Here is a 15,000-nt window from a genome sequence, read left to right on the forward strand (position 1 = left end):
GACACGACCAGGGATCTTCTGCGGAACATGAAGGCGGAGGCCGCGTCAGTCTGGGCTCGAGGGGAACGTCACAGAAAGGCAAGCGCACCATGGAGCAGCCGAGCGGGAGAGAGGAGCGCGCTGGCTGGCGGGCGGGCGAGGGGCGAGGCGAGGAGAGGAAACCAGGGTGCAGTCATTGTTTCGCCGCAGAGCGGCATCGGCGGCTAGCCACTCGGCCCAGTCTGTGGACTCTCCTGCTTGTGCCCAGCCAGCCACTGTAAGATCTGCTGCTTGAGCTCCTGGTTGGGCCGGATCTGGTCCATGGTGAGAGGACTGCGGTTGAAGGGGTCCGTCTGGTCGCTGTGAGGAGGAAGCAGACGCACGCCTCGCGGTTACATGTTTGATTACTAGCTGGCTGCTTTAACTGTGTGTGTACATGCATCGGGCCTGTACGTATAATATGTGATCTGTTAGAGCAGCCCTGCCTGAAGCCTAGTAAGTCTAACATCTCTCTTGGCCTGAAGCCTAGTAAGCCTGACATCTCTCTTGGCCTGAAGTCTAACATCTCTCTTGGCCTGAAGCCTAGTAAGCCTGACATCTCTCTTGGCCTGAAGTCTAACATCTCTCTTGGCCTGAAGCCTAGTAAGCCTAACATCTCTCTTGGCCTGAAGCCTAGCATCTCTCTTGGCGTGAAGCCTAGTAAGCCTAACATCTCTCTTGGCCTGAAGCCTAACATCTCTCTTGGCCTGAAGCCTAGTAAGCCTAACATCTCTCTTGGCCTGAAGCCTAACATCTCTCTTGGCCTGAAGCCTAGTAAGCCTAACATCTCTCTTGGCCTGAAGCCTAACATCTCTCTTGGCCTGAAGCCTAGTAAGCCTAACATCTCTCTTGGCCTGAAGCCTAACATCTCTCTTGGCCTGAAGCCTAGTAAGCCTAACATCTCTCTTGGCCTGAAGCCTAACATCTCTCTTGGCCTGAAGCCTAGTAAGCCTAACATCTCTCTTGGCCTGAAGCCTAGTAAGCCTAATATCTCTCTTGGCCTTTTAAAAAAAGAAAACACTTTTTTTAATTAAAAATGAAGGTTCGAATGTCCGTTCGAAAAACCCTGACGAAGTTCGAATCCCAAAAACAGGCTTCGGGGAGACAGCCTTAGTGTGGAGTAGTATTTTGTTTGTACATCTTTGTAAATATGTTTGTTAATATATGAATCAGGTGTATTATTCTAAAGAGGAGCACATTGTGACAGATGTATTATTCTAAGAGGAGCACATTGTGACAGGTGTATTATTCTAAGAGGAGCACATTGTGACAGGTGTATTATTCTAAGAGGAGCACATTGTGACAGGTGTATTATTCTAAGAGGAGCACATTGTGACAGGTGTATTATTCTAAGAGAGGAGCACATTGTGACAGGTGTATTATTCTAAAGAGGAGCACATTGTGACAGGTGTATTATTCTGAGAGAGGAGCACATTGTGACAGGTGTATTATTCTAAGAGAGGAGCACATTGTGACAGGTGTATTATTCTAAGAGAGGAGCACATTGTGACAGGTGTATTATTCTAAGAGAGGAGCACATTGTGACAGGTGTATTATTCTAAGAGAGGAGCACATTGTGACAGGTGTATTATTCTAAGAGAGGAGCACATTGTGACAGGTGTATTATTCTAAGAGGAGCACATTGTGACAGGTGTATTATTCTAAGAGGAGCACATTGTGACAGGTGTATTATTCTAAGAGGAGCACATTGTGACAGGTGTATTATTCTAAGAGGAGCACATTGTGACAGGTGTATTATTCTAAGAGAGGAGCACATTGTGACAGGTGTATTATTCTAAGAGAGGAGCACATTGTGACAGGTGTATTATTCTAAGAGGAGCACATTGTGACAGGTGTATTATTCTAAGAGGAACACATTGTGACAGGTGTATTATTCTAAGAGAGGAGCACATTGTGACAGGTGTATTATTCTAAGAGGAGCACATTGTGACAGGTGTATTATTCTAAGAGGAGCACATTGTGACAGGTGTATTATTCTAAGAGAGGAGCACATTGTGACAGGTGTATTATTCTAAGAGGAGCACATTGTGACAGGTGTATTATTCTAAGAGGAGCACATTATGACAGGTGTATTATTCTAAGAGGAGCACATTGTGACAGGTGTATTATTCTAAGAGGAGCACATTGTGACAGGTGTATTATTCTAAGAGGAGCACATTATGACAGGTGTATTATTCTAAGAGGAGCACATTATGACAGGTGTATTATTCTAAGTGGAGCACATTGTGACAGGTGTATTATTCTAAGAGGAGCACATTGTGACAGGTGTATTATTCTAAGAGGAGCACATTGTGACAGGTGTATTATTCTAAGAGGAGCACATTGTGACAGGTGTATTATTCTAAGAGGAGCACATTGTGACAGGTGTATTATTCTAAGAGGAGCACATTGTGACAGGTGTATTATTCTAAGAGGAGCACATTGTGACAGGTGTATTATTCTAAAGAGGAGCACATTGTGACAGGTGTATTATTCTAAGAGAGGAGCACATTGTGACAGGTGTATTATTCTAAGAGGAGCACATTGTGACAGGTGTATTATTCTAAGAGGAGCACATTGTGACAGGTGTATTATTCTAAGAGGAGCACATTGTGACAGGTGTATTATTCTAAAGAGGAGCACATTGTGACAGGTGTATTATTCTAAGAGGAGCACATTGTGACAGGTGTATTATTCTAAGAGAGGAGCACATTGTGACAGGTGTATTATTCTAAGAGGAGCACATTGTGACAGGTGTATTATTCTAAGAGGAGCACATTGTGACAGGTGTATTATTCTAAGAGGAGCACATTGTGACATGTGTATTATTCTAAGAGGAGCACATTGTGACAGGTGTATTATTCTAAGAGGAGCACATTGTGACAGGTGTATTATTCTAAGAGAGGAGCACATTGTGACAGGTGTATTATTCTAAGAGGAGCACATTGTGACAGGTGTATTATTCTAAAGAGGAGCACATTGTGACAGGTGTATTATTCTAAGAGGAGCACATTGTGACAGGTGTATTATTCTAAGAGGAGCACATTGTGACAGGTGTATTATTCTAAGAGAGGAGCACATTGTGACAGGTGTATTATTCTAAGAGGAGCACATTGTGACAGGTGTATTATTCTAAGAGAGGAGCACATTGTGACAGGTGTATTATTCTAAGAGGAGCACATTATGACAGGTGTATTATTCTAAGAGGAGCACATTGTGACAGGTGTATTATTCTAAGAGGAGCACATTGTGACAGGTGTATTATTCTAAGAGGAGCACATTGTGACAGGTGTATTATTCTAAGAGGAGCACATTGTGACAGGTGTATTATTCTAAGAGGAGCACATTATGACAGGTGTATTATTCTAAAGAGGAGCACATTGTGACAGGTGTATTATTCTAAGAGGAGCACATTGTGACAGGTGTATTATTCTAAGAGGAGCACATTGTGACAGGTGTATTATTCTAAGAGGAGCACATTATGACAGGTGTATTATTCTAAGAGGAGCACATTGTGACAGGTGTATTATTCTAAGAGGAGCACATTGTGACAGGTGTATTATTCTAAGAGGAGCACATTATGACAGGTGTATTATTCTAAGAGGAGCACATTGTGACAGGTGTATTATTCTAAGAGAGGAGCACATTGTGACAGGTGTATTATTCTAAGAGGAGCACATTGTGACAGGTGTATTATTCTAAAGAGGAGCACATTGTGACAGGTGTATTATTCTAAGAGGAGCACATTGTGACAGGTGTATTATTCTAAGAGGAGCACATTGTGACAGGTGTATTATTCTAAGAGGAACACATTGTGACAGGTGTATTATTCTAAGAGGAGCACATTGTGACAGGTGTATTATTCTAAGAGAGGAGCACATTATGACAGGTGTATTATTCTAAGAGGAGCACATTGTGACAGGTGTATTATTCTAAAGAGGAGCACATTGTGACAGGTGTATTATTTTAAGAGGAGCACATTGTGACAGGTGTATTATTCTAAGAGAGGAGCACATTGTGACAGGTGTATTATTCTAAGAGGAGCACATTGTGACAGGTGTATTATTCTAAGAGGAGCACATTGTGACAGGTGTATTATTCTAAGAGGAGCACATTGTGACAGGTGTATTATTCTAAAAGAGGAGCACATTGTGACAGGTGTATTATTCTAAGAGGAGCACATTGTGACAGGTGTATTATTCTAAGAGGAGCACATTGTGACAGGTGTATTATTCTAAGAGGAGCACATTGTGACAGGTGTATTATTCTAAAAGAGGAGCACATTGTGACAGGTGTATTATTCTAAGAGGAGCACATTGTGACAGGTGTATTATTCTAAGAGGAGCACATTGTGACAGGTGTATTATTCTAAAAGAGGAGCACATTGTGACAGGTGTATTATTCTAAGAGGAGCACATTGTGACAGGTGTATTATTCTAAGAGGAGCACATTGTGACAGGTGTATTATTCTAAGAGGAGCACATTGTGACAGGTGTATTATTCTAAAGAGGAGCACATTGTGACAGGTGTATTATTCTAAGAGAGGAGCACATTGTGACAGGTGTATTATTCTAAGAGGAGCACATTGTGACAGGTGTATTATTCTAAGAGGAGCACATTGTGACAGGTGTATTATTCTAAGAGGAGCACATTGTGACAGGTGTATTATTCTAAGAGGAGCACATTGTGACAGGTGTATTATTCTAAGAGGAGCACATTGTGACAGGTGTATTATTCTAAGAGGAGCACATTGTGACAGGTGTATTATTCTAAGAGGAGCACATTGTGACAGGTGTATTATTCTAAGAGAGGAGCACATTGTGACAGGTGTGCACTTTATCTTCTATTGGCAGCTCCATTGGCTCAGACTGTGCCGATTACCTGGATCATTAGCCCCCATCACCAGACCCCTCCCCCCCACTCCATCAACACACGTGTACAGTCCACTGCACATCACATCTTTCTTGTCTGATGCGCACGCTAGCTTCCCGCCCCGCTGCACTCCGCCGCAGCGATGCGGAGGAAGCGTCCACAGGGAGTAGGGTTGGGTACTGTTCACATTTGAACCGATACCGGTACCCAACGGTACCTTTTTTTCCTGTGCTTTAGTCTAAAAAATTTTAATCTACCTACCTCAGTTTAGTCCAAAAATGTGTCCAAACTTCAAATAATTTATTATCATAATTATTTATTTTGAACAATTAGTTAATAATATATATAATATATAATATTGCAGCGAGCGTTGTCTGCATCTAGCTTTGTAAAGTGTAACCAAACTTGCAACCGTTTTCTGCTTGCCGTCGCCCCGACTGCTTTGTTGTTGAATCAAGTCAAATCCTAGATAAGCGTGTATTGTGTGCGTGAACGTTGACGTGAGGCACACTTCATAGGTTTCGTTTCGCGGTAAACAAAACGTTGATGTCATCTTTTTTCTCTCTTTTGCATTACCGAAATGTGGCACCGGTGGATCTCACGTACCGACGTGATTCGGTCGATACCCTTAAAAAAGTACCCAATTCGGTACCCATCCCTAACTGTTCTTTGATAGGGAGGGGGGTTATAATCTGAGGGGAGAACTCAAGTTAAAAGTTCTTAGTGTACGCACTACCAGGAGAAGACACTGCATCTCGATATGTGGAGTGAGACTGTGGAACAGTCTGAATGTGGTGCTAAAGCCATGTCCAAACATGAGACAATTCAAACTGATGTATAAGGAAATGATGTTCACGAGGAACAGGGATGAGGAAGGGACTTGATATTCACGGGTGTTTACATTTTTATTTTATTTCTTTCATGTTTTACATAATATATAGTTTTAGTTTTTTTGTTTTGCATAGATATACATTTGTTTTGTAAGGTTTTATAATAATTAGTAGTGAAAAAGGGGTACGATTAAACAAGTGTATACTTCTTCCTAACGTCACGGTGCCCAATCGCGGCCACTCTTATTGTCTGGGACCAAATACGGCCACGCCCCACTCCCAGTAAAAAGTGGGAATCTCTAGAATGGGTTTGGGGCGTCGCTGTATACGGAAGTAGCTCTCAAGGTGACGATTAGACAACACTTTCTGTTGTCAGTAGATGGCAGCATTGGTTTAAAATTAAAGGCTGAAAATGTTGAGAACTACAACACTGCATTTCCCAAGAGTGTTAGCACAGGTCGCAGGTCACTGGGATGTGTCTATATTCTCCGACGTGATCTGAACAGCGTTAAACTATTACTGCGACCTCGGTATAGCGACCGAGAATGGCCAACTAATTATCTTAACAAAAGTGCGCTGGTAGCGTTACATATGTTGTCTAAAGGGGGACATATGGTACAATTTAAGATTCTAATGATAATCGGCATATAAAGGACAACATAGAGCATCGTTAATTTGTAAGAAACCTCAATGAAAACGGCGCAGGGTGCTATTGTTATGAAAATGTGATAGAATCCTATAAAAATGTGGACGCATTTGGTCTACGTTCCGTTACTCCTTTTTCGAACATGTAAATTGAGTTATGTTTTGCTTTTGTTTATTTATTAAAAATGTTTCCATTTTTTATTTCTTGACATCAATGATTTGTTTTGATTTTTATATTGTTTGTATTTATTATTTTACATGTTTGAAATAAAGATTTCAAAATCAAATCGAGGATCGAGGCGGCTCTGCGGCGCTGGGTCACGGACCCGAGGAGGTGCCTGGCGATGGTGGCGCGGGTTAGGGTCAGGGTTAGGGTCAGGGTCAGGGTCAGGGTTAGGGTTAGGGTCAGGGTTAGGGTTAGGGTTAGGGTCAGGGTCAGGGTTAGGGTTAGGGTCAGGGTTAGGGTTAGGGTCAGGGTCAGGGTCACTCAGGGTTAGGGTCAGGGTCACTCAGGGTTAGGGTCAGGGTCACTCAGGGTTAGGGTCAGGGTCACTCAGGGTCAGGGTCAGGGTTAGGGTCGGGGTCAGGGTCACTCAGGGTCAGTACTAGGGTCAGGGTTAGGGTTAGGGTCAGGGTCACGGACCTGAGGAGGTGCCTGGCGATGGTGGCGCGGTCCACGGTGACGCTGGAGGAGGGCAGCAGCACGGGGTCCAGCATCAGGGTGGACATGATGGGGTCCAGGAACTCGTCCGGGGCGTCCGCATACGTCTCCTCCTCCTGCTGGTGTCTGTCTGCGTGGGACTAGGACAGACACACAGACAGACAGACGGACCGTTAGACAGACAGACAGACAGACAGACAGACAGACCGTTAGGCAGACAGACAGACAGACAGCCAGACAGACAGACGGACGGACCGTTAGGTAGACAGACAGACAGACAGACACACAGACAGACAGACAGACCGTTAGGCAGACAGACCGATAGGTAGACAGACAGATGATAGACAGACCGATAGGTACAGACAGACCGATGATAGGTAGACAGACAGATGATAGGTAGACAGACAGATGATAGGTAGACAGACAGACAGACGATAGGTACAGACAGACAGATGATAGGTAGACAGACAGATGATACAGACCAATAGGTACAGACAGACCGATGATAGGTAGACAGACAGATGATAGGTAGACAGACAGATGATAGGTAGACAGACAGATGATAGGTAGGCAGACAGACAGACGATAGGTACAGACAGACAGATGATAGGTACAGACAGACAGATGATAGGTAGACAGACAGATGATAGGTAGACAGACAGAATTGGTCATTGTTCGATATGTCTTTTTCCTCAAAGATTTCCTATTCCAATTGTTGAAGTACTGTCCTGTGATGTCTTGTGTATTATTATTATTATTATTATTATTATTATTATTATTATTATTATTATTATTATTATTAGTATTACTGTATTATGTTGTGTCTTGTTACATGTGAAAAAAATAATAATAATTTGATAAATTTTTTATTTTTTTCCTATTCCTTTTTTTGGTCTTTTAAACCAAAAAACTGTTTTAAGACTACATCCAGAAGATATCCTTAAAGGAACACGTCAACATAATGGGAACATGTGCTTACCGTCTTCTCCAGAGTCAGACAATTAGATGGATACCAATTTCTTCTCTGTGCGTTCAGTAGAAAGCTATCCGACTGCCAGCTAGCCTAGCTTAGCACAAATGAATGGAAGCGGATACAGACCACTAGCCTAGCTTAAAACTCTGGGAGAAGTGTTTTCGGCCAAAAGCTAGGTTAGCTGCTCCGTAACCGCTTCCATTAATTTGTGCTAAGCTAGGCTAGCTAGTCCGCTTCCATTCATTTGTGCTAAGCTAGGCTAGCTAGTCCGCTTCCATTCATTTGTACTAAGCTAGGCGAGCTGGTCCGCTTCCATTCATTTGTGCTAAGCTAGGCTAGCTAGTCCGCTTCCATTCATTTGTGCTAAGCTAGGCTAGCTTGCAGCCGGGATAGCTTTCTACTGAACGCACATAGAGGAAATTGCTATCCATCTCCTTCAGGACACTGGAGAAGATGGTAAGCACATTTCCCATGTTTGCGAGTTTGGGCCACGACATAACCCACCATAGCATAATGAATCGGGGGTCCCGAAAACTATTCAATGCGATCGGGTAGAGCCCTCGGTCCAGGCGACTAGAAAAACCCGCCCGGATGAATTTCATCGACACACAGCCATACACAGAGTCTCAAAGGGAGTGCAACATCGGCCGCATACCACCAGGTGGCGGTATTGGACTTTTGCGATCTCCGACTCATTCCCTATGGTCACACAGGCTCCCTGGATGGATAACGATTGGAAATAGAGAATAAAAGAAATAACGATCAAATAACGTGTGTATATATACGTGGTTGGCGGCGTTCAACGATTGGCGGACAAACACGTATTAAATCGTTGTTGGCAGGGAATGAGTTAACATTCACTACGTGAAAATCTATTTACAAACACGTGATGAAAGTCAATGGAGTCGCTCTACAACCAGGACGTCGACGGGTTATATACCTTGATCTTGTCGGCGAGGAGGCCGAAGGCCTCGATCATTTCTCCGGGCTTGTTGATCTTCTTCAGGACCCTCGTCGTCTGAGAGAAGAGGATCGGGGAGTAGGAGCGGCCATCTTTAGGGACCGTGGCACAGAAGTTCTCCTCGTCACTGTCGGGGGGGGGAGGTACAAAGACACGTTGTTTAACAAGATGGCTCAAATGACGTGGCATCGAGTTTATCGGTGTTTACAGGCCCAGGTGTCGTCCCTCGGTCCTTAACCCTGAACTGGGAGTTCAACCTGAATTCTAGCCAATGCTGCACTTATTCCACCGGTGCACTTGCATCTTGAAAGTTTATGCCGGTGCACCGATGCGAATCGGTGAATCTTGACATCACTAGTGTGTTGTGAACGTAGCTAGATGGTGCCCCAGGTGTGTAACGTACCCCAGGTGCAGGTAGATGGTGCCCCAGGTGTGTAACGTACCCCAGGTGCAGCTAGATGGTGCCCCAGGTGTGTAACGTACCCCAGGTGCAGCTAGATGGTGCCCCAGGTGTGTAACGTACCCCAGGTGCAGCTAGATGGTGCAGCCCAGGTGTGTAACGTACCCCAGGTGCAGCTAGATGGTGCCCCAGGTGTGTAACGTACCCCAGGTGCAGCTAGATGGTGCCCCAGGTGTGTAACGTACCCCAGGTGCAGCTAGATGGTGCCCCAGGTGTGTAACGTACCCCAGGTGCAGCTAGATGGTGCCCCAGGTGTGTAACGTACCCCAGGTGCAGCTAGATGGTGCAGCCAGGTGTGTAATGTACCCCAGGTGCAGCTAGATGGTGCCCCAGGTGTGTAACGTACCCCAGGTGCAGGTAGATGGTGCCCCAGGTGTGTAACGTACCCCAGGTGCAGCTAGATGGTGCCCCAGGTGTGTAACGTACCCCAGGTGCAGGTAGATGGTGCCCCAGGTGTGTAACGTACCCCAGGTGCAGCTAGATGGTGCCCAGGTGTGTAACGTACCCCAGGTGCAGCTAGATGGTGCCCCAGGTGTGTAACGTACCCCAGGTGCAGCTAGATGGTGCCCAGGTGTGTAACGTACCCCAGGTGCAGGTAGATGGTGCCCCAGGTGTGTAACGTACCCCAGGTGCAGCTAGATGGTGCCCCAGGTGTGTAACGTACCCCAGGTGCAGCTAGATGGTGCCCCAGGTGTGTAACGTACCCCAGGTGCAGGTAGATGGTGCCCCAGGTGTGTAACGTACCCCAGGTGCAGCTAGATGGTGCCCAGGTGTGTAACGTACCCCAGGTGCAGCTAGATGGTGCCCAGGTGTGTAACGTACCCCAGGTGCAGGTAAATGGTGCCCCAGGTGTGTAACGTACCCCAGGTGCAGCTAGATGGTGCCCCAGGTGTGTAACGTACCCCAGGTGCAGCTAGATGGTGCCCCAGGTGTGTAACGTACCCCAGGTGCAGGTAGATGGTGCCCCAGGTGTGTAACGTACCCCAGGTGCAGCTAGATGGTGCCCCAGGTGTGTAACGTACCCCAGGTGCAGGTAGATGGTGCAGCCCAGGTGTGTAACGTACCCCAGGTGCAGGTAGATGGTGCCCCAGGTGTGTAACGTACCCCAGGTGCAGGTAGATGGTGCAGCCCAGGTGTGTAACGTACCCCAGGTGAAGCTAGATGGTGCCCCAGGTGTGTAACGTACCCCAGGTGCAGGTAGATGGTGCAGCCCAGGTGTGTAACGTACCCCAGGTGCAGGTAGATGGTGCCCCAGGTGTGTAACGTACCCCAGGTGCAGCTAGATGGTGCCCAGGTGTGTAACGTACCCCAGGTGCAGCTAGATGGTGCCCAGGTGTGTAACGTACCCCAGGTGCAGCTAGATGGTGCCCCAGGTGTGTAACGTACCCCAGGTGCAGGTAGATGGTGCCCCAGGTGTGTAACGTACCCCAGGTGCAGCTAGATGGTGCCCAGGTGTGTAACGTACCCCAGGTGCAGCTAGATGGTGCCCAGGTGTGTAACGTACCCCAGGTGCAGGTAAATGGTGCCCCAGGTGTGTAACGTACCCCAGGTGCAGCTAGATGGTGCCCCAGGTGTGTAACGTACCCCAGGTGCAGCTAGATGGTGCCCCAGGTGTGTAACGTACCCCAGGTGCAGGTAGATGGTGCCCCAGGTGTGTAACGTACCCCAGGTGCAGCTAGATGGTGCCCCAGGTGTGTAACGTACCCCAGGTGCAGGTAGATGGTGCAGCCCAGGTGTGTAACGTACCCCAGGTGCAGGTAGATGGTGCCCCAGGTGTGTAACGTACCCCAGGTGCAGGTAGATGGTGCAGCCCAGGTGTGTAACGTACCCCAGGTGAAGCTAGATGGTGCCCCAGGTGTGTAACGTACCCCAGGTGCAGGTAGATGGTGCAGCCCAGGTGTGTAACGTACCCCAGGTGCAGGTAGATGGTGCCCCAGGTGTGTAACGTACCCCAGGTGCAGCTAGATGGTGCCCAGGTGTGTAACGTACCCCAGGTGCAGCTAGATGGTGCCCAGGTGTGTAACGTACCCCAGGTGCAGCTAGATGGTGCCCCAGGTGTGTAACGTACCCCAGGTGCAGGTAGATGGTGCAGCCCAGGTGTGTAACGTACCCCAGGTGCAGCTAGATGGTGCCCCAGGTGTGTAACGTACCCCAGGTGCAGCTAGATGGTGCCCCAGGTGTGTAACGTACCCCAGGTGCAGGTAGATGGTGCCCCAGGTGTGTAACGTACCCCAGGTGCAGGTAGATGGTGCAGCCCAGGTGTGTAACGTACCCCAGGTGCAGCTAGATGGTGCCCCAGGTGTGTAACGTACCCCAGGTGCAGCTAGATGGTGCCCCAGGTGTGTAACGTACCCCAGGTGCAGGTATATGGTGCCCCAGGTGTGTAACGTACCCCAGGTGCAGGTATATGGTGCAGCCCAGGTGTGTAACGTACCCCAGGTGCAGCTAGATGGTGCCCCAGGTGTGTAACGTACCCCAGGTGCAGGTAGATGGTGCCCCAGGTGTGTAACGTACCCCAGGTGCAGGTAGATGGTGCCCAGGTGTGTAACGTACCCCAGGTGCAGGTAGATGGTGCCCAGGTGTGTAACGTACCCCAGGTGCAGGTAGATGGTGCCCCAGGTGTGTAACGTACCCCAGGTGCAGCTAGATGGTGCCCCAGGTGTGTAACGTACCCCAGGTGCAGGTAGATGGTGCCCCAGGTGTGTAACGTACCCCAGGTGCAGCTAGATGGTGCCCCAGGTGTGTAACGTACCCCAGGTGCAGGTAGATGGTGCCCCAGGTGTGTAACGTACCCCAGGTGCAGCTAGATGGTGCCCAGGTGTGTAACGTACCCCAGGTGCAGGTAGATGGTGCCCCAGGTGTGTGCATCAAATTGCAATGCAAAAATTGTATCTCAACATATCAATCTGTGTGGGGTTGCATTTTGTTTGGACAAACATAAAAATGATTTGTGCAAAGTTTGGGAAAGATTCGTTGAGATTTAGAGGTAGCACACAGCATGTGAAATATATGAAAATGGGCCTTTTTGGGCGTTTTACTAGATAACATGACAAGGCAATTTCAAAAACGGCAAGAAATCGTTTTTCAGAACAACATTTATTAACCCTAACATTTAAGAACAAAATGTTTGATAACAACATTGAAATAGTCTTTCAAACATGTCTCAAGCATCCTAGAGTCCTAGACCTGGTCCAGCTTGCGCTTGCAGCAGCGAAGGTTTGACCGTGTTGAGCGGTCATGCTCAACTGCCTGTAGCACATTCTGCAGGTGCTCCTCACTCCTGGCTGCTGCCACAAAGTCTGACGTCAGTTTGACGCCACGCTCGGCACAGTCATTCACAACATTGATGGTACGTACATTCACTGCACCCATCTGAAATGTTGTACTGGTAACCCAATCCTCTACATCCAGTGAAAGAAACGCGGGATCGATGTGCAGCAGGTGCATGCCGAACCAGCAGTCTCGGTTGGCAAGGTCAGCCAAGCTGGTGGTCGGCGAGAGGGTTGGAAACTTTGGCTTGCCGAAGCCAGTGCCAAAGCGGAGCTGTGGGGCTTGCATGGATATATCAGCCGGCTTGTGCTCCAATATAGCATCTGCAAGTGCGCGCCGCTCGCCAACTGGCACCTTGGTGCTGAAGAGTGCCAGGGGCAGCATCTCGCCTGACAGGTACCAAAGGTGCCGCTCCAGCGCCTTAATCGCTGATGCTGCGATGCCCTCGTCAACAGACTTGTATGCGTACAGGTTGTGGTAGAGTGTAAGGTCATTTCATGCCGCATCTACGGCCGTGTCGCAGGTCAACCACCACGTTGCGTAGATGTGCGTGATGAAGTTGGCAAACGCCAGAATCTTCAGCACCTGCTGCTGTGTAGTGATGGTCCCCTGAGGAAGCAAGGCAATGTGCTGCTCCATCAAGGCCAGCTTGAGAGTGTAGAGCAGCTTAGCCATCCACCGCGCCTTGTGCAGTGCTCCCGGTTGTTGGAAGTTAACTGGAGTGTGCTCTGCACTGTCTGCACTCAGATACACAAGACATAGCTGCACGAACTCGCGATAGTCGCCTCGCTTGTAGTCGAGCACTCCTGCAGCGCACACAATTAGTTCAGCACGCAACTTGCCCAGGAACGGTGGTTCGGCATCGCCAGGAATGTAGCGGGCCAATGGGCCGCTGTCCTTGTGTGGCAACAGGTTCCAGTTGTCACGCAGACGTGTAAACAATGTAACCTCTGGCGAGCGTGACGTCTCCACCTTGAGGTCAGTGAAGATGTGGCTGAGGAGCACCTCGCCGATGTGGTGCCGGCACCCGGACCAGAGCAGTGGTCGACCCAGTGAGAGCTGGATGGCAATGCAGGCTGCCGTGAGATGGCCAGTGTTTGACGCGGTGGTGTCAAATGCCATGTTGACAACCTGATCGGTGCAGCACCAGTCCTGCAGCAGCTTGCATGTCAGCCGGGCAATGATCGTTCCACATGCCTCATCAGTCCCCTTCATGTATGCTGGCAGACCAAGCAGTTTGAGCCGCTCCGCGTCTCCGATCACCACTGTCAGACGCTCCTCCAACCGGCGCACATTGTTGAGCATTGGCGTCAACTTACTGTCCCAGTGCAAGGTGCACATGGGAGGTGGTGTCCACTGTTCTTGCTGGTCCTCACTGATGGCCTGCAACACGTGGCGGTGCGCTCGGTCTGCTGTTGCGTAGGATGTGGAGACCTTTGCCGAATTGCCACCGGATTCCTCGATCAGACCGCGCGTGAAGGCAGCCTGCTGCGATCTTCAACCGTGTAGCCAGTGACACAAGACTCGGCCGGCTGAGAATGTCTGATGGAATGAAGGCTGTGGTGCCAGTCTTCTTACGCTCACGGGTGGGTGTGTTCTCAGCCGGTGGAGCAGCTGTTTCATCTGCATTGCTGTCTTCATCACTTTCGCTTTCCAACACCACCGCCATGCTGGACCTCGCAGTCATCTCCTGCTGCTCCTTGGTAAAGCATGCCTGCTGCGCTGCTTCACGCTCCTGTCGCCGCTTCAACTTGGATTGCAGATTGGCATCCAATGCTCCAAATGTGGCCACTCTGTCGCCCTTCATGCTGGCCAGGAAAGCAATGTCCTCTGCATTTGGAGATCACAGCGGGAATGTGGCATCCAGCTTGTGCTCCATTGCGTCCACCAGTCGAGCTGTAGCCTCACTGGAGCGCCTGGCCTTTGGAATGTGCCGCAGCTTGTTGCTAGCATCGACAAGCGCTACCATCTTGACGCATGCTCGACGATCACTCACCATTGTAATATTGGCCTTTCCATAAAATGGCCGCACCTGCTCCAAAACGTCCTTAGCCGCATGGAACCGTGACAAGGCTCCGGTCAAACCTGGCCGCTTGGCATGCAGTTGCGTGTCGCAGTTGTACAGCATGCACCGCAAGATCTGGCGACCACTTGGCAGTTTGGCACCAGTGATGATGGCATCTGCATTGGTTATGCTGGCGCCCAGACCTAAGACCAGGCTGCGGCTGCTCTGGCGGGAGCCTAAGGGCGGCGACGCCATCTTGTGAGAGCTGGATCCTGTGGTGGGTGATGGTGGCGTTGACTCCGTTG

At 48.6% G+C, this 15,000-nt stretch overlaps 1 protein-coding gene across 3 annotated transcripts in view; it reads right to left on the reverse strand.

Annotated features, from left to right (window-relative positions):
* Positions 1-6: 6 nt before the first annotated feature.
* Positions 7-15,000, reverse strand: part of ube4a (ubiquitination factor E4A) — an 82,810-nt gene continuing 67,816 nt past the window's right edge. For all 3 annotated transcript variants that reach the window (XM_084330621.1, XM_084330622.1, XM_084330623.1), the window contains 3 exons: positions 8,940-9,087; positions 7,009-7,166; positions 7-339 (listed from right to left, as the gene is read on the reverse strand). In XM_084330621.1, the coding sequence (XP_084186747.1) occupies positions 204-339; positions 7,009-7,166; positions 8,940-9,087 (442 nt within the window). In that variant the 3' untranslated portion in view covers positions 7-203. The remainder of the gene's footprint in view (positions 340-7,008; positions 7,167-8,939; positions 9,088-15,000) is intronic.

Source organism: Notolepis coatsorum, assembly GCF_963971535.1.
Source record: "Notolepis coatsorum genome assembly, chromosome: 1".
NCBI lineage: Eukaryota > Metazoa > Chordata > Actinopteri > Aulopiformes > Paralepididae > Notolepis > Notolepis coatsorum.